The sequence below is a fragment of the Nerophis ophidion genome, linkage group LG27 (genome assembly GCF_033978795.1).
Source record: "Nerophis ophidion isolate RoL-2023_Sa linkage group LG27, RoL_Noph_v1.0, whole genome shotgun sequence".
NCBI classification, from domain to species: domain Eukaryota; kingdom Metazoa; phylum Chordata; class Actinopteri; order Syngnathiformes; family Syngnathidae; genus Nerophis; species Nerophis ophidion.
Genome location: NC_084637.1, coordinates 19,257,144 through 19,282,455, shown reverse-complemented (window position 1 = coordinate 19,282,455; position 25,312 = coordinate 19,257,144). Strand labels below are relative to the sequence as shown.

Here is a 25,312-nt window from a genome sequence, read left to right as displayed (position 1 = left end):
TCCCAACTCATATGGAAACGGGGTTTGTATGTAGCAAGTATGCGTTTTGTTAGTTATCCAATATACTGTACGTTTTTTTGTAAACATTTTTGACTATTTAGTTGTCTTCGTTTCTAAGTTGTGTTTTTGTAAACATCCAATTCTTAAATTGTAATAATTAAACAGTTTTTTGGTGGACGTCGTAGAAATTATAGTCCTCGATGAACCAAATGTAACATCGTACACAATTTATTCTTCAACAAATCAAGCGTGTACGCATTTTGGTAACATTGCAAACATTTTGTGTTTACTGAACTAAATGTTCATGTGTTGTTAAAATAATTGACAATTTAGAGACATAAGCGAACTTAGTGTACATTTTGTTAACATCTTAAAAAATGTAGTCTTCAACAAATGAAGCCTATGCCTTTTTGTAAAATCGTAGACAATGAACAAGCGTACGAGTTTCGCTACTATAATTAGATGTAGTGTATGTTTTTTGTAAACATCGTAAACTATTTAGTCTAAGTTGTGTTTTTGTAGACATCAGACACTTAAGTGGTTATTTATTAAACTTAGCTTTTTATTTTAACGTTATAGAGATTGTATTCCTCAAAGAAGCAAATGTACAAGTTTTGGTGGCGTTGTAGACAATTTATACTTCAACAAATAAAGCATACGCGTCTTGGTAAGATTGTTGACAGTTTAGAAACTTCAGCAATCTTTGCGTACGTTTTGTTAACATCGTAGAAAATGTGGTCTTCTATTAAGCAAGTATTTCGATTTTCCTAATTGTTATCAAATGTATTATGTTTTTTTGTAAACTATTTTGTTATCTTCGCTGAAACCGAAATTGTCATTAATCAAACATATATTTTTTTTTTACATAGAAATTGTAGTCTATTAAAGAACCAAATGTACAAGTTTTGGTGACATCGTAGACAATTTATTCTTCAAGAAATCAAGGGTGGGTGTTTTGGTAACATTGCAAACATTTTGTGTTTAATGAACCAAGCGTACTTGTTTTGGTAGAAATTGTTGACAATCTAGAGACTTAAGCGAACTTAGCATACATTTAAAAAAAACGTAGTCTTTAACAAATCAAGCCCATGCGTTTTGGTAACAAGTTAGTTTGCTTCTAATTTAACATTCAAGTTTGAAAACATTGTACTAAGTCTACTCTTCTGACCTGTATGTGTTTTTGTGAACATAGTTAACTATCCAATTGTCCTCAAAAAACCTAAACATCATACACAAATTAGTTAGCTTCTACGTCTAGTCTTCTGACCCTACGTAAATATTTCGTTAAAGAAATTTTGAGTTTTTGTGATCATCGTAAACTATCAAGATGTCCTCGAAAAACCTAAACATCATACACAAGTTAGTTTGCTTCTAATCCAACGTTCAAGTTTGAAAACATACTAAGTCTAGTCTTCTGACCTGTACGAGTTTTTGTGAACATTGAAAAACTATCCAGTTGTCCTTGAAAAACCTAAACATCGTACACATGTTAGTTAGCTTCTAAGTCTAGTCTTCTGACCCTACGCAAATATTTCGTAAACATCTTGGCGATGGAATCATCGTAGAACCTAACGCTTTTGGAAAGGTTTAAAGTCCAAATGTGTCGACACCAAAGACAATGTACAAACCCCGTTTCCATATGAGTTGGAAAATTGTGTTAGATGTAAATATAAACGGAATACAATGATTTGCAAATCCTTTTCAACCCATATTCAATTGAATGCACTACAAAGACAAGATAATAGATGTTCAAACTCATAAACTTTATTTTGTTTTGCAAATAATAATTAACTTTGAATTTCATGGCTGCAACACGTGCCAAAGTAGTTGGGAAAGGGCATGTTCACCACTGTGTTACATCACATTTTCTTTTAAGAACACTAAATAAACGTTTGGGAACTGAGGAAACTAATTGTTGAAGATTTGAAAGTGCTTGATGTACAGCTTAATTTGTTCAACAATCCGGGGTCTTGTTGTCGTATTTTACGCTTCATAATGCGCCACACATTTTCAATGGGAGACATGTCTGGAATGCAGGCGGGCCAGGACAGTACCCGCACTCTTTTTACTACGAAGCCACGCTGTTAATAACACGTGGCTTGACATTGTTATGCTGAAATAAGCAGGGGCGTCCATGATAACGTTGCTTGGATGACAACATATATTGCTCCAAAACCTGTATGGACCATTCAGAATTAATGGTGCCTTCACAGATGTGTACTTACACATGCCTTGGCCACTAATGCACCCCCTACCCCCACAGATGCTGGCTTTTGAACTTTGCGCCTATAACAATCTGGATGGTTATTTTCCTCTTTGTTCCGGAGGACACCACGTCCACAGTTTCTAAATATAATTTGAAATGTGGACTCGTCAGACCACAGAACACTTTTACACTTTGCATCAGTCTATCTAAGATGAGCTCGGGCCCAGCAAAGCCGGCGGCGTCCCTGCGTGGTGTTAATAAATGGCTTTCGCTTTACATAGTAGAGTTTTAACTTGCATAGTAGTTTTAACTTGCACTTACAGATGTAGCGACCAACTGTGGTTACTGACAGTGGTTTTATGAAGTGTTCCTGAGCCAATGTTGTAATATCATTTACATGCTAATGTCGTTTTTTGATGCAGTACCGCCTGAGCGGTACTGTAATATCATCGCTTACATGCAGTGATTTCTCCAGATTTTCTGAACCTTTTGATGATTTTACGGACCGTAGATGGTAAAATCCCTAAATTCCTTGCAATAGCTTGTTGAGAAATGTTGTTCTTAAACTGTTCGACAATTTGCTTACAAATTGGTGACCCTCGCTCCATCCTTGTTTGTGAATTACTTAGCATTTCATGGAAGCTGCTTTCATACCCAATCAGGGCACCCACCTGGTCCCAATTAGCTTGCACACCTGTGGGATGTTCCAAATAAGTGTTTGATGAGCATTCCTCAACTTGATCAGTATTTATTGCTACCTTTCCCAACTTCTTTGTCACGTGTTGCTGGCATCAAATTCTAAAGTTAATGATTATTTGCACAAAAAAAAATGTTTATCAGTTTTAACATCAAATAGGTTGTTGTAGCATATTCAACTGAATGTGGGTTGAAAATGATTCGCAAATCATTGTATTCCGTTTGTATTTTTTATCTAACACAATTTCCCAACTCATATGGAAACGGGGTTTGTAGTTTTTGATCCTGGTTTTGGTTTTCATCCTTGGAACAGGAGAGTTTAGGTAAAAATGAAGCGTGTCCTCCACAGGTATCCACCAAGCAGAGAAAAGAACAGCAGCGACAAGAGAAGAAGAAACGTCAAGAGGAGCGCCATCGACTTAAAGTCCTGCACGGGAGAGAAGACCAGAACCAGAAAATAGCAGAATCTGTGACTTTAGTGCCGGCTCTGAACACTCTCAGTATCTAGAGGAGGAGCAAACACTTTCTGGCCGCCGGTGGCTGAAGTTTGACACAAAGTTTTGCACAAAGTCGCACTTTGTGACTTTCCCACAAACATTGAAAGAGTGCCTGCACAAAATTCTTCTTCTTCTTCTTCTGTTTTTTGTGCGTTTTCTATGTGGTCACATGACCCCATGCCTTCCTGTGCTGGACATGGAGATTTTTCTTCCTTTCTTTTTCGCACACCGCCAAGCAAGTTTGTTTTTATTTGCTTTTTCAAATGGGCAGATTCTTTATTTTTTGTTGCGTCTGACCCAAGAGGGGAGATAAGGCATTCTGGGTAAAATTATGTTGCAATAAATGTACTCGGCATATTATCTTTTCTACCTTTTTGTTGTCCATTTGGTTTTTTCATGTGCTCACAAAAAATGTTTTTCCTTCAATCCACTTCCTGGTTGAGCTTTGCCGTTCGCCAACTAGTCGACTCTTTGATGCCGTCAGGAGCCATTTTAATAAAAAAAACACCAATTTAGCATTCACTTTTTTACCTTGTCAGACATTACTTTTTATGTATTATAATAAATATCAGCCGCTACTTTTTTCCTATGCTAAAAACCCTGCGGCATATAAAATGGTGCGACTGATTCATGGATTTTTCTTCACTGACGGCCAAGCAAAGACACTGAAAAGGTGTGTCGTTGTTTATGGTGTGACGCCAGCTTTTGGATGAGTTCGCTCACTGTAGGTGCTACTGTGTCCTTCGGTCCATAACGTTCTACTCGTATGGATTCTTCATTCATCACTGCAGGCAACATTTGGAACTTTTATAATATAACAAACAATTCTCACTTACTAAACCTTCCCATGTATGATGTCTGTAGGAGTGTTTTCATGCATATTTGTACGTGTTATTGTAATGCAATCAAGCTAGCATTAGCTAATATGCTAACACGTTTACGAGTGTCTGTGTTAGTGTTGTTGTTATAGTTTCAGTTTCGTAAATTCACCAAAACGTCACAGGGGAGTTATTGAGTCTCTTTAGCTAATCGGAGAGCTAGCTTGTGCAGCAGGTCGGTCCATGACAATGACTTCTGTTTTGTTTGATCATCCGTTTTACTGATGTGTTACAGACATTGTTTGGAAACAATTAAGGTATGTAAATAAAAATGTATGTGTAAATAACTCATTACACGACATATATGTCTGCGGCTTATTGTCCGGTGCTAATAATTTATGGAAAAATATTTTTTTATTATAAAATTTTGTGGCTGTGGCATTCGTACCGGTGCGCTCTATAGTTCCGAAAATGCGACATTTGTATATTTGTGTACCAAGGGTTTTGTTTTTAAATAGTAACGTCCTTGTCAATGCATATTGGATACGGTATGGCGCCACCTTATGGAATGTTGACAATGAAAACATAAGTCCAATGAAATTATCATTGTTTCAGAATATTTTCCAGGTTTGAGTTATTCTGATCTAAATTAACTGCTGCCTGTGATTTCTTGATAACAATATATTCGGATGAGATTTTATGGTTCTCAAGAAAATGCTAATCTCAAAAGTAAATATAGTTAGGTGTATCATAATATATAATTAAAATATAATTAGGTGCATCATAATATATAAATAAAATATAATTAGTTGTACCATAATATATAATATAGATAAAATATTAGATTTATCGTAATATATAATATGAATTAAATATAGTTAAGTGTATCATAATATTAATAAAAAATTACATGTAATATATAATATGAATAAAATATAATTAGGTGTATCATAATATAAATAAAATTAGATGTAACAGAATATATAATGAAAATAAAATATAATTAGATGTATTGTGATATATAATTAAAATATTATTAGATGCATCATATTATATATCAAATAATATCAATAAAATGTAACTAGGTGTATCATAATTAGGAGTGTACCGATACAACTCTTCCACACCCATATTTGAGGAGCCTTCCAGGGGAACTGTCCTTATGTAAGACAAGAACACATTTTTTTTTTTTACGCATTCTAACTTGTAAAATAATGCTACCAAAAGTCATCTATCAATGGAGTCAATGAGAGTCGCTCTATTCTGCCTATAAAGCCTTCCAAAAACTTCCATCAGGGCCTCCATCACATTAGTTGTGCGTCTGTAACGTGACCTGTACTCAGCACTAGTTGTGCGTCTGTAACGTGACCTGTACTCCCCACTAGTTGTGCGTCTGTAACGTGACCTGTACTCCCCACTAGTTGTGTGTCTGTAACGTGACCTGTACTCACCACTAGTTGTGTGTCTGTAACGTGACCTGTACTCACCACTAGTTGTGTCTGTAACGTGACCTGTACTCACCACTAGTTGTGTGTCTGTAACGTGACCTGTACTCACCACTAGTTGTGTGTCTGTAACGTGACCTGTACTCACCACTAGTTGTGTGTCTGTAACGTGACCTGTACTCACCACTAGTTGTGCGTCTGTAACGTGACCTGTACTCACCACTAGTTGTGTGTCTGTAACGTGACCTGTACTCACCACTAGTTGTGTGTCTGTAACGTGACCTGTACTCACCACTAGTTGAGTGTCTGTAACGTGACCTGTACTCACCACACTTGTGTCTGTAACGTGACTTAGAATAGAATAGAAAGTACTTTATTGATCCCTGGGGGAAATTCAGCACCACAGTTCGCTGACAATAAACAATAATAATGATAAATAATATATGACATATATATATAATATATGAATAATATAAATATATTCTACATTTAAGTGCAGTGAAGAAGGAACATATGCATTATACAGACTCAACACTAGTTGTGTGTCTGTAACGTGAATTGTACTCCCCACTAGTTGTGTGTCTGTAACGTGACTTGTACTCACAAATTGTGTGTCTGTAATGTGACCTGTACTCACCACGAGTTTTGTGTTTTGTGTCGCCACTGGTTGTGTGTGTAACGTGACTTGTACTCACCACTAATTGTGTCTGTAACGTGACCTGTTAATCACCATTAATTGTGTGTCTGTAACGTGACCTGTACTCACCACTATTTGTGTGTCTGTAACGTGACTTGTACTCACTACGGGTTGTGTGTCTACAACATGTCCTGTACTCATGAGTTGTGTGTCTGTAACGTGCCCTGTACTCACCACTAGTTGTGTCTGTAACGTGACTTGTACTCACCACGATTTGTGTGTCTGTTACGTGACCTGTTAATCACCACGAATTGTGTGTCTGTAACGTGACCTGTACTCACCACTAGTTGTCTGTAACGTGACTTGTACTCACCACGATTTGTGTGTCTGTTACGTGACCTGTTAATCACCACGAATTGTGTGTCTGTAACGTGACCTGTACTCACCACTATTTGTGTGTCTGTAACGTGACTTGTACTCACTACGGGTTGTGTGTCTACAACATGTCCTGTACTCTCGAGTTGTGTGTCTGTAATGTGCCGTGTACTCACCACTAGTTGTGTCTGTAACGTGACTAGTACTTACCACAATTTGTGTCTGTTATGTGACCTATTAATCACCACGAATTGTGTGTCGGTAACGTGACCTGTACTCACCACTATTTGTGTGTCTGTACCGTGACTTGTACTCACTACGGGTTGTGTGTCTACAACATGTCCTGTACTCACCACGATTTGTGTGTCTGTTATGAAACTTGTACTCACCACGATTTGTGTGTCTGTTATGAAACTTGTACTCACCACGAGTTGTGTGTCTGTAACGTGTCCTGTACTCACCACTACTTGTCAGTAACGTGACTTGCACTCACCACTAGTTGTGTCTGTTACGTGACTTGTACTCGCGACTAGTTGTCTGTAACGTGACTTGTACTCACGACTAGTTGTCTGTAACGTGACTTGCACTCACCACTAGTTGTGTCTGTTACGTGACTTGTACTCGCGACTAGTTGTCTGTTACGTGACTTGTACTCGCGACTAGTTGTCTGTAACGTGACTTGTACTCACGACTAGTTGTCTGTAACGTGACTTGTACTCACCACTAGTTGTCTGTAACGTGAGCTGTACTCACCACTAGTTGTGTCTATAACGTGACCTGTAGTCACCACTAGTTGTGTGTCTGTAACATGACCTGTACTCACCACTAGTTGTGTATCTGTAACGTGACATGTTCTCACCACTAGTTTTGTGTCTATAACGTGACCTGTACTACCTACTAGTTGTGTGTGTAACATGACCTGTACTTACCACTAGTTGTGTGTCTGTATAGTGACCTGTACTCACTACTAATTGTGTGTCTGTAACGTGACCTGTACTCACCACGAGTTGTCTGTAACGTGACCTGTACTCACCACTAGTTGTGTGTCTGTATAGTGACCGGTACTCACCACGAGTTGTCTGTAACGTGACTTGTACTCACCATTAGTTGTCTGTAACGTGACCTGTACTCACCACTAGTTGTGCGTCTGTAACATGACCTGTACTCGCCACTAGTTGTGTGTCTGTAACGTGACTGTACTCACCACTGGTTGTGTGTCTATATACATATGTGTACATATATATATACGTAAACGTACAGACACAGTGGGTAGGGAAAGTATTCACACCCCTAAAGTTTTTTCACTCCTTGTGTCATTTCAACCATTTGCTTCAATCAAAAAAAGTATATTTTATTTCTCATGTTTGTACATTTAGCACCACATAGACATAAAAATAAATCTAAAAATATTTGCAAATGTATTAAAAATAAGAAACTCAAAAATGACACGAACATATGTATTCAGACTTTGCCTGATACTTGGGTGATCCACTTTTGGCAGCATTTACAGCCTCAAGTCTTTTTGAATCATTGGTTTTCATCCAGGATCCCTCTGTACAGTGCTGTCTTCAAGACCATGGTCACTGCTTCAGAACTACACCATTCCTCTGAACCTTCCATTAGGACAATCCACCAATCAGGCCTGTATGGTAGAGTGGCTAGACTGAAGCCATTTCTTAGTCAAAAGTTAACCAAAATGCACCTGAAAGACTCTGAGACCATGAGAAACTAAATTCTCTGGTCTGATAAGAAAAATACTCAAGTCTTTGATGTGAAATGTTTGGAGGAAACCAGGCACCGCTCATGACCATCCCTACAGTGATGTATGGTGGTGGCAGCATCATGCTGTGGGGTTGGTTTTCAGCGGCAGGAACTGGGGGACTAGTCAGGACAGAGGGAAAGATGAATGCTGCAATGTAGAGACACCCTGGATGAAAATCTTCCCATCAGACCAGATGGAGCTTGAGAGGTGCTGCAAAGAGGATGAGATAAAGTGCCCAAAGATAGGTGTGCTAAGCTTGTGGCATCGTGGTCAAAAAGACTTGATGCTTAAGGTGTATTAAGCACAGGGACTGAATACTTATGGACATGTGATTTTTGGGGTCATTCTTTAAAAATTTGCAAACATTTACATTTTTATTATGTTGTTCTGTATCGCCCCAAGAATGTGCAGGTGTACCTAATGGATAAATACTTTATTGATCCCCTCATAAGGACATACAGGTGTCCAGTAGCATATAAAACAACCACTTAAACTAACAACAATAATAACTACTTCTCAGACAATAAATGAAATAAATCTTGCCTCTGATTGACCTGTCCCTAATGTTTTGCCCTAATCTTAACCAATGGTGACTCATCGAAGTAAACAACCAATTATGGATGTTCTTATACTTAAACCAACCAATTACCGTTGATGTTTCCCATATATGTTGTCACCTGCCCGTGGAGTTGCTTCGCTAGGTAGATTCCATTCCATCATTTTTAATGGAAAACCATAGATTTTACCACTGGATTAACAAAAAACGTACTCATTACGGGAAAACCGTAGTTGTTGGCAGGTATGGCAAAAAGACGGGTCGAGTTGTAAGTCGGAAAAAAGTTAAAAATATTTCTTTATATTTTTAAAGAGATCGATTCTGATTATAGATGGAAAAATCACATGCTTGTTCGGGTGACTAATCCCACTTGGACTTTGTCATAGCCGAAGGAGCTCGTCGCTCCAGTACTTAAACATGCACATTTTACTGCTAAAAACAAAAATTTACTTTAAGGACTTGCTGCCAACGTGGTTAGTGCATGAATATATTTTGATAAAGTTTATTTTTGACAGTCCAAATCCATGGTTCTCACCCGGGAAAGGGTGGAGTGCCATCTCCAAGATCTTTCCCCAAGTGGAGGAGTTCAAGTACCTACGAGTCTTGTTCACGAGGGGGAGAAGAGTGGATCGTGAGATCGGTACGACGTCTTCAGTAATGCGGACGCTGTATCGATCCGTTGTGGTGAAGAAGGAGCTGAGCCGGAGGGCAAAGCTCTCAATTTACCGGGCAATCTACGTTCCCATCCACACCTATGGTCATGAGCTTTGGGTTATGACCGAAAGGACAAGATCACGGGTACAAGCGTCCGAAATGAGTTTCCTCCGCCAAGTGGCGGGTCTCTCCCTTTAGAGATAGGGTGAGAAGATCTGTCATCCGGGAGGAACTTAAGAGTAAAGCCGCTGCTCCTCCACATCGAGAGGAGCCAGAGAGGTGGTTCGGGCATCTGCTCAGGATGCCACCCGAACGCCTCCCTAGGGAGGTGTTTAGGGCACGTCCGACCAGCAGGAGGACTGGGAAGACCCCGTCGGGAAGACTGTCTCCCGGCTGGCCTGGGAACCATTCGGAATCCCCCGGGAGGAGTTGGACGAAGTGGCTGGGGAGAGGGAAGTCTGGGCTTCACTGCTTGGGCTGCTTCCCCTGCGACCCGACCTCAGATAAGCGGAAGAAAATTAAAATGCATTTTTGACAGTGTCTGAATAAAAATAGCCGTGATGCTGTTGGTCATCAAGATATATTTAACGGTGCACATTTATAAAATGTACATCAATATGAATATGACCACGGAGAAAATTGCACACCAGAGCATATCTGATATAGCAGGAAGTTAATGTCTACTTTGATAATATAAACCATGTCATGTCAGTCCTGGTTTTACAGAAGAGAAAAAGTCAATTTAAAGAAATAATGTTTGACTTTATTAAAATGCCATCAAAAAGATGGTGATTTGACAGCGTTCAGTTCGTCTCTTCCTGTGGACCATGGAGTCAAACCATGCACTTCAACTGCTTTGATGTTCTCACAGAAGAGAAAAAGTCCATTTAAAGAAATAATGTTTGACTTTATTAAAATGCCATAAAAAAGATGGTGATTTGACAGCGTTCAGTTCGTCTCTTCCTGTGGACCATGGAGTCAAACCATGCACTTCACCTGCTCTGATGTTCTCAAAAGTCCTGCCTGATGTTCTCCTTGTTCTCGTCCCCCTGCTGTTGCTTCAGCTGGGCTATCTCGTTCTCCAGCTGGACGATGGCTCGCTCAATCTCGTAGTTCTTGCTCACCAGGGCCACCCAGCTGGTGGAGGCACACGTTGATACAAAGGATTTCACATCCAAAAAAAAACCCCCGACGTGACCTACTTGGACTCCAGCTCTCGTAGTTTGGCTCCTCCGGCTAATTGGTCGTTTTTACGCTGCCAATTCAAGTCTTGAATCTGCTTCCTGTGTGCCAGACAACGAGCAGAAACCAGTAATTCCGCCTGGGAGCGTCTCCCATGTCGTACGAGCGACCGCTCACCTGAACTTTTGAAGTTCCTTTTGAGCCGTCTCGATCATGAAGGCCAGGTTACTGAAGGAGTGAGAACACAACCAGTTTGCATCTTTGTGCCAGTCGTCTCAGCAACAATCCTTCTCTTACTCGTTGTAGACTTTCCACGCGTTGGTTCCGTACTGCGACATGAGCTCCAAATTCTCGATGCGAACCGCCTGGTGCTCCAGCTGGGCCATGGAATTGTTGACGCACTCCTGCCAAGCGGTTATGTCATTCTTCTGACCCGAAGAAGGCGCTGGCAGCTCATACCTGCACATGACAAAACATCACCTGAAAACTAAAACATGCTTAAAACTAAGGCTGTGCAATATGGCCTTTTTTTAATATCTTGATATTTTTAGGCCATGATATTTTGCCTTGGCCTTGAATTAACACTTGATACATATAATCACAGCAGTATGATGATTTTATGTGTCTACATTAAAACATTCTTGTTCATACTGCATTAATATATGCTACTTTTAAACTTTCATGCAGAGAAGAAAATTTCAACTAAGTCAATTGACCAAAACTGTATTTATTAAAGTTATTAAGCAATGGCACAAACGTTCATGTCATTTCCAATACAGAAAGTGCAAGATTGTCAGAGGCATTTTAAGTGTCAAATAAAAATCAGCTGCATAATATAAATCGAATAGTGTTCGTCCTTCGCTATGTGGTAGGTTACTACGGACGTTACTAAATTCTGTTGTTGACTATTTTTTTCATACAGTGTTGATCTGGAAATGTTTTCAAATGATGCTACACATTAGCAGTACTGCTATTTTTTGTAGCAACGCTTTTGGCCAACACTTGACAAATTACGGTTGTCTGTTCGACATATTCCCATTTGAAGTTAAACCACCGCCAGACGATGGACCCCCCGCTGTTTTTCTTGGGAATGAATTCTTCCTTCATTCACACCTTTTTTCTCTCGTATCACCACTCACACGGCTCTGCTAACATCACATGCTGCTACCTCTCTGCTCGTGAGGGCGTGTACGTATGTGACATATGACGTGACAGTATGTGACGTGTGTAAGAAGGTGCACTTGTCTGTGAGAAGGAGACACAGGAAAGAGCGAGAAGAGCCTGTAATGTAATGCCCGCAGCTCAAAGAAATATTATCAGAACGTATACTCGAATATTACAATATAGTAATTTTCTATATCGCACAGAGACAAACCCGCGATATATCGTGTATATCGATATATCGCCCAGCCCTACTTAAAACCAAGTAGGTACTGTACTTTTGACAGAGCTCCATAGGTACTACCAAAATTGTACAGTATACCGATACTAATGAATTCAAAAAGGTTTGATACTGCCTTTGAAAAACCGTGGTCTTTTTTATTTTTAATGGACGTGAAGTTGTGCCCTGGTGAACTTGCTGAGCGCATGCGAGTCCGCGCACACACAGAGCACTTACAACCAGACACGGTGTAAAGACAAGAGGGACAACGGGCGTATTTTGGTTTTTAAACTAACGATAAAATAGAGCTGGGTGATATGGCAAAAAAACTTCACAATTTTTTCGTATCATCCGATCTCGATTAATATCACAATTTTTTTTTATTAAAGTCGGATTGTCCAGTGCAGGATTACAGCCAGTAGTATCACTGCAGTATCATGTAACAGACATTTCCACCATGTTTAATGTATGATACATGCTAACAGCTGACAATGGTTACTTTGTTCATGTATATAATTGCGTTTACTAGAGGTCTAACAGTACAGGTAACCCATGTTACCTGGTTTTAGGGCCCTGCTTGGGCTTCTTTTCTACTATGTCTTGTTTTTTTGCTTGGCATCCCAAACTTTCTGTACTATAAGACTTTTACTTCAAGTGAACATTTACTAAACTATTTAAATGGTAAATGATTATTTGTGATCTTTAATAACTTGTACACATCAGTGCTTCTCACTACTGCTTTTATCATTTGTATTCTTTAAATAACTTGTATACATCAGTGCTTCTAATTATTAGGGACCGATGTCCCTTTGGGACGGAGGACCTTATTGTATTTCTAAGGTTTTATTATTATTATTCTTTATTATTATTCCGCCCTCTTTGAGCTGTAATTTGACCCCCTTAACATGCTTCAAAACCCACCATATTTTACACACACATCAGGACTGGCGAAAATTGCCGTTTAATAAAAAAACCAAACCCCAAAACTCAAAATTGCGCTCTAGCGCCCCCTAGAAGAAAAAAAAAAAACACACAAAACTGCTTGTAACTTCCGTCAGGAATGTCATAGAGACATGAAACAAACACCTCCATGTAGGTCTGACTTACACCTACACCCTTCAGCAAAAATCAACAGGAAGTTGGCGAAAACCTCTTCAAAACAAAAGTTTCCTAAAATAATTTCATTTTTGCCTCTTTGAGCTGTAATTTGACCCCCTTAAAATGTTTCAAAACTCACCAAACAGGATACACACATCAGGACTGGTGAAAATTGCGATTTAATAAAAAAACAAACCCCAAAACTCAAAATTGCGCTCTAGTGCCCCCTAGGAATAAAACACTGACAAAACTTACATTTCATTAATTGACATCCTTCAGCAAAAATCAACAGGAAGTCGGCAATTACCCCTTCAAAACAAAAGTTTTGTAAAAACCCGTCACCTTTTTTCAAACATTATTTCCTCTGAGCGCGTTTGTTGTGTCGGCTTGTCGGCTTCAAACTCGCACAGGAAAGATTGTGAACCCTTCTGATTAAAATTTGTGCAGAGTTTTTCTAACTGCTCCGGTTTTGATTTTACGAGCCTTCAAAGAACCGCTGCGCTGATGCTGCTGCCGTCTCCAGATGGCCGCTTAAAAGCAGGAAGCACCAGCGTGACCACACAATGCAGGTACTGTGCGGGTGAAGATATGTTGACTGGGTGAAAGAAGGAGGCACCAGTTTGCCTCCAGGATACAGAGAAGGTAGGTAATGTGCAGGTAAAGATATGTTGTCTGGGTGATGGCAGGAAGCACCAGCATGTATGGGTGAAAGAAAGAAGCAACAGAGTGACCCCAGCATGCAGGGAAGGTAGGTAAAGTGCAGGTAAAGATATGTTGAATGGGTAAAGGCAGGAAACACCAGCAAAAGTCGGTCCCGTCCATTGCTGCTTGCAGCTTCAATTATTTATTATTTGTATTCTTTAATGACTTGTATATATCAGTGCTTCTAATTATTATTACCGGTATTTGAATCCTTTAATGACTTGTCTACATCAGTGCTTCTCACTATTATTGGTATTCTTTAAGTGCTACTGTTTATTATTATGTATATTCTTTAGTGATTTGTATATAGGGCTAGGCGATATTGGCTTTTATTAATATCTCGGTATTTTTATGCCATACTGCGATATACGATATATATCTCGATATATTGCCTTAGCCTTGAATGAACACCTGATGCATATAAATCACAGCTTTGTGATTTATATGATTCTATGTGTCTACATTAAAACATTCTTCCTCATACTGCATTAATATATGCTACTTTTAAACTTTCATGCAGAGAAGGAAATCACAACTAAGTGAATTGACTAAAACTGTATTTATTAAATACTCTTCATTCTCTCGCGTGTGACTTTTTAAATGAAAGAACAAATTAGTAGTGCTGCTACCTTTTGTAGCAACACTTCTGCTACATACTTTGCATATTGCTGTTGTCCGCTGAATATCTTCCCGCTTGAAGCCAAACCACCGCCAGATGATGGACCCCCTGCTGTTTTTTTGGGCATTAATTGTTCTTCCTCCATTTGTGATCAGTTTCGCACCTTCTCTCTCTTGTAATGTCACTCGCACCGCTGCGCTTGCACGACCTGCCTCAGCTAACGTTAGCCATGCTGCTACCTCTCTGCTCGGCGAGAGCGTATGACGCAACACGAGCGACAGTATGTGACGTATGAAAGAAGGTGGGCTTGTTTTACGTCTCTGTGAGAAGGAGAGGCAAGAAGGAGTGAGAAACGCCTGTAGTGTAATGCCCACAGCTAAAAACAACAGCGTGAGAACGTATACTCAAATATTATGACAGTAATTTTCTATATCGCGCAGAGGCAAACCCGCGATATATCGTTTCTATCAATATATCGCCAAAGCCCTACTTGTATATACACTTTATTGCTAATAGTATTCGGCCACCTGCTTTTACTCACATATGAACTTGAAGTGCCAACCCATGGAATTTTCCAAAATGTTTTGGTATCCTGGAGCATTCAAAGTTCCTTTCACTGGAACAAGGGGGCCAAGTCCAACTCTTGAAAAACCAACCACCATAATTCCTCCTCCACCAAATGTCACACTCGACACACTGCAGTCCGAAATGTAGCGTTCTCCTGGCAACCTCCAAACCCAGACTGGTCCATCAGATTGCCAGATGGAAAAGTGTGATTCATCACTCCAGAGAACGCGTCTCCACTACTCTAGAGTCCAGTGGCGACGTGCTTTACACCACTGCATCCCACGCTTTACATTGGACTTGGTGATGTATGGTTTATATGCTGCTGCTCGGCCATGACAACCCATTCAATGAAGCTCTCTGCATACTGTATGTGGGCTAATTGGAAGGTCACAAAGTTTGGAGCTCTGTAGCAACTGACTGTGCAGATAGTCTTTGCACTATGCGCTTCAGCATCCGCCGACCCCTCTCTGTCAGTTTACGTGGCCTACCACTTGGTGGCTGACTTTTTGTTGTTCCCAAACTATTCACTTTTCTTATAATAAAGTTGACTTTGGAATATTTAGAAGCGAGGAAATTTCACGACTGGATTTGTTGCACAGGTGGCATCCTATGACAGTTCCAAGATGGAAATCACTGAGAGCGGCCCTTTATTTCACTAATGTTTGTAAAAACTGTCTCCATGCCAAAGTGCTTGAGTTTATACACTGGGCCAATTGTTTAGTACACCTGATTCTCATCATTTGAATGAGTGGCCAAATACTTTTGGCAATATAGTGTATCAGTGCTTTTTACCAGTGTTTTATTTATTATGTGTTATTTGTGTTCTTTAATGACTTGCAGTGTAATCTGAATTTGAGGTACTGTAAAAGCATGTGTAGCAACACAAAACAAGTTAATGATTATGTCAGAAATACAATGTTTTTTATCCACTAACAAAAAAACAAAACAAAGTGTCTGCAGAGTTTTTTAAGTACCAAATTTTCTGGACTATAAGGCGCAATTAAAATAATTTTCCCCTCAAAACTCGACAGTGCGCTTTATAACCCAGTGCGCCTAATGTCAGGAAAAATTCTGGTTGTGCTTACCTACATCAAAGCAATTTCATTTGGTACATGGCGTAATGATAAGTATGAACAGTAGATTGTAGTCACACATAAGAGATACGTGTAGACTGCAATACGTTGGCAATATGAAAACCACCAACATTTTATATGTTCCATTGAAAATATAGAAAATTACACACGGCGCTCAAGAATCTGTCAAAATGTTTTAGTATGACTTTAGTAAGCTATGAAGCCACACCGCTTGATGGATTGTACTGTGCATCAACATAGGAGTATTACTATGGTGTGTGTATAAGGTAAGACATTATCTGGCGTTTTGTTTTCCCAATATTAAGCAAAATAAACTTTTCTTAACTCGGGTACCTGCTGTTCTCTATTTAGGATTCGCATAAGTCCTGAAAAATTGAGCGCGTTCGACTGTGGACTCGTCACAGACTACAAAGGCGGAGTCCACAGTCGATAAGCTTTTTCTTTTTCTATATCTTCTTGTTATGGGACATTCATCTTCCGCTGTTGCCATTTCTAATATAAAGTAGTGTGAAGTTATTTCTTATATCTGTCAGTAAACTCGCCATGGAAGCGCTAAACCATACCTGTGTAGTAAGTTCACATTATTCACCCAAGGAACTTTAGTTATTAGAGAGTTCCAGTTATTAGTTATTAGAGACAGTTTTTCACGGGACACATTTCCGGTTTTGTTTCCGGATGAGAAGATGCTGCTCCGGTTATTGATTGAAGTAAAGTCTGAATGTCATTAAAACAGTTAGCACCATCTTTTGACACTTCTTTCACTCCCGTCCTTGCACGCTACGCCACTACAACAAAGATGACGGGGAGAAGACGCTATCGAAGGTGAGCCATGTAAATAAGACCGCCCACAAAACGGCGCATCCGGAAGCGACTGTCAGAAAGCGGCTTGAAGATGATCTGTAAAACATCATCTATGCAACATTTTGACCAAAGAACTACCATTAAACGTTATGTAGACCACAGGGAAGTCTTTTACATTTGGAAAAAAGTCATAATAATAAGACTCCTTTAATGCGCTTTAAAATCCGGTGCACCTTTTGTATGAAAATAAACCTGACTAGACCCATTCATCGGCAGTGCACCTTATAATCCGGTGCGCCCTATGGTCTAGAAAATACGGTATGTTATATAAGAGTCACGGGAACACGTTAAATCTAACAATAGGGCTGAAAAGTAGGGCGAGGGGGTGTATTGGCCCTTTATATAAGTGAAGAGGAGCAGGCAGCAGCTCATACATTCTCATACTTTCTGTAACATCCAGTAAGAAATGATGTCGGCCATCTTGAAAAAAATGTCTCTAGGTGAAGGAGCACAGAATTGTTTTTATTTACCATAATTTTTGGACCGTAGGGCGCACCGGATTATAAGGCGCACTGCCAATGTGCGGGTCTATTCAGGTCTTTTTTCATTCAAAAGGCACACCGGGTTATAAGGTGCATTAAAGGGGTCGTATTATGAGTTTTTTCCTAATGTAAAAGATTTACTTGTGGTGTACATAACATGTAATGGTGGTTCTTTGGTCAAAATGTTGCATAGATGTTGTTTTGCAAATCTACTTCAAGTCACTTTCTGACTCACCTTTGACAGCGTCTTCTCCCCGTCATCTTTGTTGTAGCGGTGTAGCACAAGGACGGGAGTGGAAGAATTGTCAAAAGATGGAGCTAAATGTTTTAATGACATTCACACTTTACTTCAATCAATAACGGAGCAGCATCTCCTCATCCGTGGCTCTCTTGTGCAATAATGCCAGAAATGTGTCCCGTGAAAAACCATCCGACCAGAACACTCTAATTACTAAAGTTCCTTGGATGAATAATGTAAACACACTACACCGGTATGTTTTAGCGCTTCCATGGCGAGTTTACTGACAGATATAAGAACTTGACACTACTTTCTATTAGAAATGGCAACAGCAGAGGATGGATGTACCATAACAGAGAAAAAGAAAAGAAGAAGCTTATTGACTACGGAATCGGCACTGACTACAAAGGCAGCATCTCCTCAACCGTGTAAATGTGTCCTGTGAAAAACCATCCGACCGGGACTCTCTAACAACTAAAGTTCCTTGGGTGAATTATGTAAACCCACTACACTGGTAGTGATTAGCGCTTCCATAGAGAGATATAAGTTAGCACTTTACACTACTTTATATTAGAAATGGCCACAGCAGAGGGTGAATGCCCCATAAAAAGAACATAGAGGAAAAGAAGAAGCCACGGACTACAGTGGCAGACATGCGTACATTTTTAGGACTTATGCAGATCCCAAATACACATCAGCAGGTACCAGAAGGTAAGAAAAGTTGCTTTTTCATAATATTGTGTCTGCAAATGGGTGCCATTTTTTGGGCCTTATACTAACACCATAGTAGTGCTTGTTTTTCTGACTACCAGAATGGGCCGACAATCCATCAAGCTGTGCGGCTTCAAAGTAGTACTAAAACAATTTGACAGATTTTTGAGCGCCGTATGTAATGTTCTTTATTTTCAATGGAACATTTAAAGTTTTGATGTTTATCGGCGTCTTGCAGTTTACACGTATCTCTTATGTGTGACTGCCATCTACTGGTCACACTCATCATTTCACCGTGTACCAAATAAAATAGCTTTGAGGTTGGTAAGCAAAACCAGAATTATTCCGTACATTTGGCGCACAGGGTTTTAAAGCGCACTGTCCATTTTTGAGAAAATAAAAGGATTTTGAGTGCGCTTTATAGTCCGCAAAATATGATAAATGTTTAATATTCCTCACGAGGAAACCTTACAATAATGAAACCCAGAAACTGTTCTAAAATATAAGAGATGGTGAGATTTAGGATTTACCAATTATCCCAGGATATTTTCCATATTTTGAAATGCAAATGTTGACGTTTCTCTTGGACACACATAAGTAAGGTATTTGATGTTTTTTTATGCTTAATTAAACAAAATTAAAACATGTCGCTCCTGGTCCCACCTTTCCTAAAAAAATTATGTTTAAGAAAATATCTTAAAGCCTTGTTTACTGCCATATAATAATCATGTTTAAGTAACTTTAACTGCAAATCAAAATCGGTTATTTGTCTACTTAACGACTAATACTCGGTCCTGAAAAAAACATATCGGTCGATCTGTAATTCAGAACAAGACAAACATTCTTTAAAAACGACGTCTGGAACTCACCTCTTCATGCTCAGAAGGTCCATGGGCTGCCGAGAAGACAGCCGCTCAAATTCATTCTTCATGATCTCGGTCTGGAGGACGACAAGATTTTACCACTTTATTCGACGCCATACCCTTTGGGAGCAATGTCCCCAAGTTTCTAAAGTTTGTCACCTCGAAAGTGGAGAAGTCAGGCGTTGTCAGGTAGCTCAGGTAGTTTTTGGTTGGTCTGTATCTTCTGGTTTCCTCCTCCACTAATGCTAAAGCCTGCAGAAGTGTTACAGAGCGTTTTAACCCACAAACAACAAACCGTGCTTGCCAATAGGTAAGCTATGTCACTACCGGCTCCTGACCTACTTATCGCCGTGGCAGCGGCAGCTTGTGACCGCTATGATCATGGCCGTTTGCGACATCCGTTATTATTTTCAACAAATTGAAGAGGTTCAGAGGAGTTCACAATTTCTAGAAGTACCTCGACCTCTAAATTTCCAGGTCGGATTTCGACAGGCGAAATTTTACATCTCAAGATCATACAAAACTATACCCGAAGATACGATTTAGTCCCTACTTATAGTTTTTAATGATTGTATACATATCGATCCTCCTTAGCCTGAAATATGACGCCTTGGATCAAGGTTTTTGTGCGTACCTAAAATGCCTGTGCGGGGAAGCAGCTGAGAAAATCTACAAAAATGGCAACATTTCATCCAGAAAACTCCACTATAGTCAGATAATACCAAATTAATGCACAATAATTTGCTATAAATGGCGTTTTATGTTTTTTAAATCATTGTTTGTATTAAAACGGTATATCTGTACCTTGACACTGTCATGATGACAACACTGCACGGAATTATTTTTATTGAACCCTTTCAAGGCGGTCCTTCTCAAATAGTAGGACATGTGTGGCCTCGGGAATATGCTTTATCAGTATCATCAAAGCTGTGCACTACAAAACGTGCTCATTGCAGCCATTAATCCTCAATTCCTCATTTTGAAAATATATATTTTTTTAAAATCAGCACAAATTGTTTTACTCATTTTTTCTTTGTAGTTAAAAGTGTTTTATATATTGTGCCCCTGAATTAATATTGCAGATCAATTTGTATTTATTATATTTACTTAATTTTACTTTTTCAGTATCAAACAGGTCAAGTCAATTATTTTTCTATTTCCAGAAAAAAGATTGTTGCACTTTAAATCGCTTTACTAAAGTTATGGTTTGTTGTAAGTTGATCTGTATTTATTTTTTTTATTTTAATAAGGATACAATGTTACGCAGAGGTGTACTTATAACAATTTTATAGACAAATGATACTATTTATAGTCGCAGCGGAATGTTTTCTTCCTACTAGGGGCATAACAGATTGAAGCACTGCTTTGAGGTATCATTCACCTGCTTTGAAAAATTCCAAGTTTTTCAAATTAATTATTTAGAAAATGCAAAATATATTTTTTTAGATAGCCTTTTCAAAAAGGTATCATCTGTGGACCATTAACATTTTATAAGTAGACGCAGCATTGACCGCTACTGCCTACTTGCGCTGACGATTTTCACATGTTTTTTTGTCATAGGTGTAGCTATGATAAAGGACACATGTTTTGGCGTGTTTTATTATTCATAGTTTGCTTAACAGTAATAGAATATTCTTATATGCTACAAGTGACAAGACATCCGAGATCAAAACTGGGAATATAATCCCAGAGAAGGGGGAACAAAACGGTCAGCTATTTTTAATTTGAAGAAACTATATGATTATCTTATATATACATGGGTATATCCTACATAAACAATGTATGAATATATTAAATATCTATATATCTTAGGGACCTACAGACTGTATCTCTGTTGCTGCAACAGCAGAGTTTATTCGGTCTTTACACTTTGTATTGATATTTTGTATTACATTCTTCCCTTAAATTATAAATGTTTACAGTGATTGTTTTATAAGTATTTTTGATGTATGTCGCTTTGGATAAACACGCCTGCCATAAACATATATAAACACCTAAAAGTCTTTATTTCAGCTAAAACCACCAGTCTAATTCACTGGATTCAGAATAAAACCAAATTCTGTCTTACCCAACAATGTATTTGAATATTGTTAATTGAAGACTCATTCCTGGTTACAATTATACTGTTAAAGTATTGTCTTATACTTTGCCTAAAATATAAGACAATTCAGTGGCGGCTGGTGAATTTTCTTTTAGGTGGGGCTGAAAGTTTGTAAACCTAACCCCTCTAGGGGGGTCATCCTCCCCCAGAAGATTTATTTGTGATTTTCCCATACAAATTAAGCGTTCAGGTGGATTCTGACAACATAACGAAGACAAAATTGAGCATTTCATAGGTCTGCAGAAAACTATATACAATGTGCACACTGAAGGCATGATGACACAAAAACGACAAATGACACATTTCACGAAGGTGGGCTACACAAAATTGGGTTGGAAAGCTAGTCTAAATTTAGACTTGTTTAATACTGTATAGCCACTGTCATCACAGTGTTTGTAGCCAAAGCTTATTTACAACACTTGTCCCCAACAACAACAACACATATCTAAGATCATTAAAAATAGGAAAATAAAAAGAATAAGGCAAAAATGAGTTGATAATGATGATAACACTAATAATAGCAAACTAGATAAAAAGTAATAATAGCAAACTAGATAAAAGCCAATAATAATAATAATAATAACACAGACAAAGTGCAGACTCGATAAAAAACAATTTGTGAAAATTAGTAAAAACTAAATGTGGGAACACGATTGTCGGTCAACTAGCCACAATTTTGTTGTTTTTATGAAAGTGCCAAGTGCAGGTATACTTTTCAAAGTGTCAGGTAGAGAGTTACATACTTGTGGTCCTTTTATTGAAAAAGCAGTCTATACCTCCACACCACACAATCTGGACTGTGGTCCTAACGTTTACCCCTGTTGGCTTTTTCAATATTTATCCTCATCATATATTTCAACTTTGTTATTCAACTATGACATTTTTTAATGTAATTAATTTCATTGGTCATACTCTTGTTTGCTAGCGCAGTGGTTCTCAAATGGGGGTACGCGTACCCCTGGGGGTACTTGAAGGGATGCCAAGGGGTACGTGAGATTTTTTTTTTAATATTCTAAAAATAGCAACAATTCAAAAATCCTTTGTAAATTTATTTATTGAATAATACTTCAACAAAATATGAATGTAAGTTCATAAACTGAGGAAAAAAATGGAACAATGCAATATTCAGTGTTGACAGCTAGATTTTTTGTGGACATGTTCCATAAATATTGATGTTAAAGATTTATTTTTTTGTGAAGAAATTTTTAGAATTAAGTTCATGAATCCAGATGGATCTCTATTCCAATCCCCAAAGAGGGCCCTTTAAGTTGATGATTACTTCTATGTGTAGAAATCTTTATCCATTCATCCATTTTCTACCGCTTATTCCCTTTGGGGTGGCGGGGGGCGCTGGTGCCTATCTCAGCTACAATCGGGCGGAAGGCGGCGTACACCCTGGACAAGTCGCCACCTCATCGCAGGGCCAACACAGATAGACAGACACTCACATTCTTTATTTATAATTGAATCACTTGCTTATTTTTCAACAAATTTTCAGTTATTTTTATATCCCAATAGTTTAAGAAAGACCACTACAAATGAGCAATATTTTGCACTGTTATACAATTTAATAAATCAGAATCTGATGACATAGTGCTGTATTTTACTTTTTTAACTCTTTTTTTTCAACCAAAAATGCTTTGCTCTGATTAGTGGGTACTTGAATAAAAAAAAATGTTTACAGGGGGTACAGCACTGAAAAAAGGTTGAGAACCACTGGGCAAGCGGCTACGATTTCAGTACTATTGAAGATTTTTGCTCTTTCTCAACTCTGTGGCGATATTCTTTTCACAAAATACAACCAATAGTACGTTAATTTTAAATCTTACGTCCATCCATCCATCTTCTTCCGCTTATCCGAGGTTGGGTCACAGGGACAGCAGCCTAAGCAGGGAGGCCCAAACTTCCCTTTCCCCGGCCACTTGGTCCAGCTACTCCCGGGGGATGCCAAGTCGTTCCCAGGCCAGCCGGGAGACAGTCTTCCCAACGTGTCCTGGGTCTTCCCCGTGGCCTCCTACCCGTCGGACGTGCCGAAACACCTCCCTAGGGAGGCGTTCAGGTGACATCCTGACCAGATGCCCGAACCACCTTATCTGGCTCCTGCGTGTGAAAAGCAATCCCCCGATTCCTATTTTCAACAGTCCCCTCATTTGAGCAGGAAAAGGCTGAACACCATCTTTGTTTTCCTCCCGTCAACTGTCAGCTTGGACTGCTCGTCACCACTTCAAGATGGCGGCCCAATTTCTCCCGTCACAGCAGCCAATGCTGCGTCTACTTAGAACATGTCTATGCCGTGGACAACCCTATTTGAACACTCCAGATAATGTGTTCTATTTTCTATTGTTTGTAACGTCTCTGATTAACGAAATACAATATTAATACATTAATCGAGGGTTTTATTTTGTCATTAAGTGATTTTATGTGGGTTACTGACATTCAATTTACTTTTTATTCCATGCATTAACGCCTTGATTCATTGGCCAATCGCGAATGTTCAAGTAGCATTGGAAAGTTTTTTTTTATCCGAGGTCTTTAAAAATACTTTGAGATATTTTGCATTGTTGTCACGTATCTACTTGTAGCTAGCACATGCGGCTATTAGCATTTTAGCTCTTCGACACGCTTTGTTTACTCACCGCTTCTCGAACACCGGTCGCATCGTAACCTTGGTCGAAATACGGTAATGCATCAACAAACACTTCACCGGCAACCGAGGCAGTTCCAGCCATAATACTAATAACTTAAGAAAAGTACGTTTCTCTCCTTCAACGTAGCCGATTTTGTTTGTTAGTACTGCAGTGAACTGCGAGGGTGTTCATTTCCGGGTTTTTTCTTCTTCGGTGTCGAGGCAGCTGTGGCTAGTGAAGACGCACTACTGTCAGCTAGCGGTGGCAGGTGGGAATGCGCAATGCGGTGCTTTGTTTTGGTGTCTGATGTTCCATATGGATGTGAATTTGTGTATTTATTACGAAAGGTTTTTTGACACTGAATTTTTGCTGTTGAATTTTGTGAACTGGATTTTTTTACATCAAATTAGGCTGACAATTTCGTTTAAAAAAATATATATTTTAAATTCCATCCATCCATCCATCCAATTAAAAAAAAATCAGTCTAAAAAAATAAGTGTATTAAAACAAATTATGTGTTTTATAATTCCGTGTATAAAATTCAGTCCAAAAAATAGATTAAAAACATATATAAGTTTTTTTTAATTCCTTGTAAAAAAAAAAAAATAGTCTAAAAAAATAAGTATAAAAATTATGTCTAAAAAAATTGTGCGTAAAAAAAATTCCGTGTATAAACATTCAGTGTAAAAAAACATTCAATGGATCAAAAATTAGTCTAAAAAGAGGTCAGTGTAAAATTCAGTACAAAAAAAAATCAGTATGGATAAAATTCAGTGTAAAATACATTCAGTGTACGACACCTCCGTTCCGGACAGACTAACCTCCTCCAACCTTCGAGGACAAGAATACGAAGAATGGGAGACAGGGCTTTCTGCTCCGCCTCTCCCAGTCTGTGAAACGTTCTCCCTGACCACCTGAGGGAACAACAGACTGTGGATGCTTTTAAAAAAGGCTTAAAAACCCTTCTTTTAAAAAAAAGCCTTTTTTTATATATATGTGTGCTAGTTCTAGTTTTTATTTTTATTTTTATTTTTATTATCTTTTTATCTTTTTAATACACTGTAGCACCTTGAGGTTGTATGCTCAATGTAAAGTGATTTTTACAAATAAAATCTATTATTGTTTATTAATTCCTCACAT

The 25,312-nt window shown here is 38.7% G+C and overlaps 2 protein-coding genes across 2 annotated transcripts in view; one reads left to right on the top strand and one right to left on the bottom strand.

The window, feature by feature from the left end:
• Window positions 1-3,921, top strand: part of otud3 (OTU deubiquitinase 3) — a 28,079-nt gene extending 24,158 nt beyond the window's left edge. The window contains exon 8 of the mRNA XM_061889609.1: window positions 3,252-3,921. Coding sequence (XP_061745593.1) covers window positions 3,252-3,410 — 159 coding nt within the window. The 3' untranslated portion in view covers window positions 3,411-3,921. The remainder of the gene's footprint in view (window positions 1-3,251) is intronic.
• A 6,611-nt stretch (window positions 3,922-10,532) lies between these two features.
• bcas2 (BCAS2 pre-mRNA processing factor) lies at window positions 10,533-24,397 on the bottom strand. The gene is made up of 7 exons (XM_061889290.1): window positions 24,182-24,397; window positions 19,604-19,696; window positions 19,451-19,521; window positions 11,126-11,287; window positions 11,006-11,056; window positions 10,849-10,929; window positions 10,533-10,783 (listed from the first exon to the last, which is right to left on the bottom strand). The coding sequence occupies exons 1-7, from the start codon at window positions 24,272-24,274 to the stop codon at window positions 10,657-10,659; spliced, it is 678 nt and encodes a 225-aa protein (XP_061745274.1). The 5' UTR covers window positions 24,275-24,397; the 3' UTR covers window positions 10,533-10,656.
• Window positions 24,398-25,312: the final 915 nt, after the last annotated feature.

Excerpts from the sequence above, each read along its gene's own strand:
- bcas2 (XM_061889290.1), bottom strand. The coding sequence starts at position 24,274 with ATGGCTGGAACTGCCTCGGTTGCCGGTGAAGTGTTTGTTGATGCATTA. Across the intron at positions 11,057-11,125 it reads GCGTGGAAAGTCTACAACGA|TAACCTGGCCTTCATGATCG; the intron begins GTAAGAGAAGGA and ends TCACTCCTTCAG. Across the intron at positions 10,930-11,005 it reads AAGGAACTTCAAAAGTTCAG|GAAGCAGATTCAAGACTTGA; the intron begins GTGAGCGGTCGC and ends TCTGGCACACAG.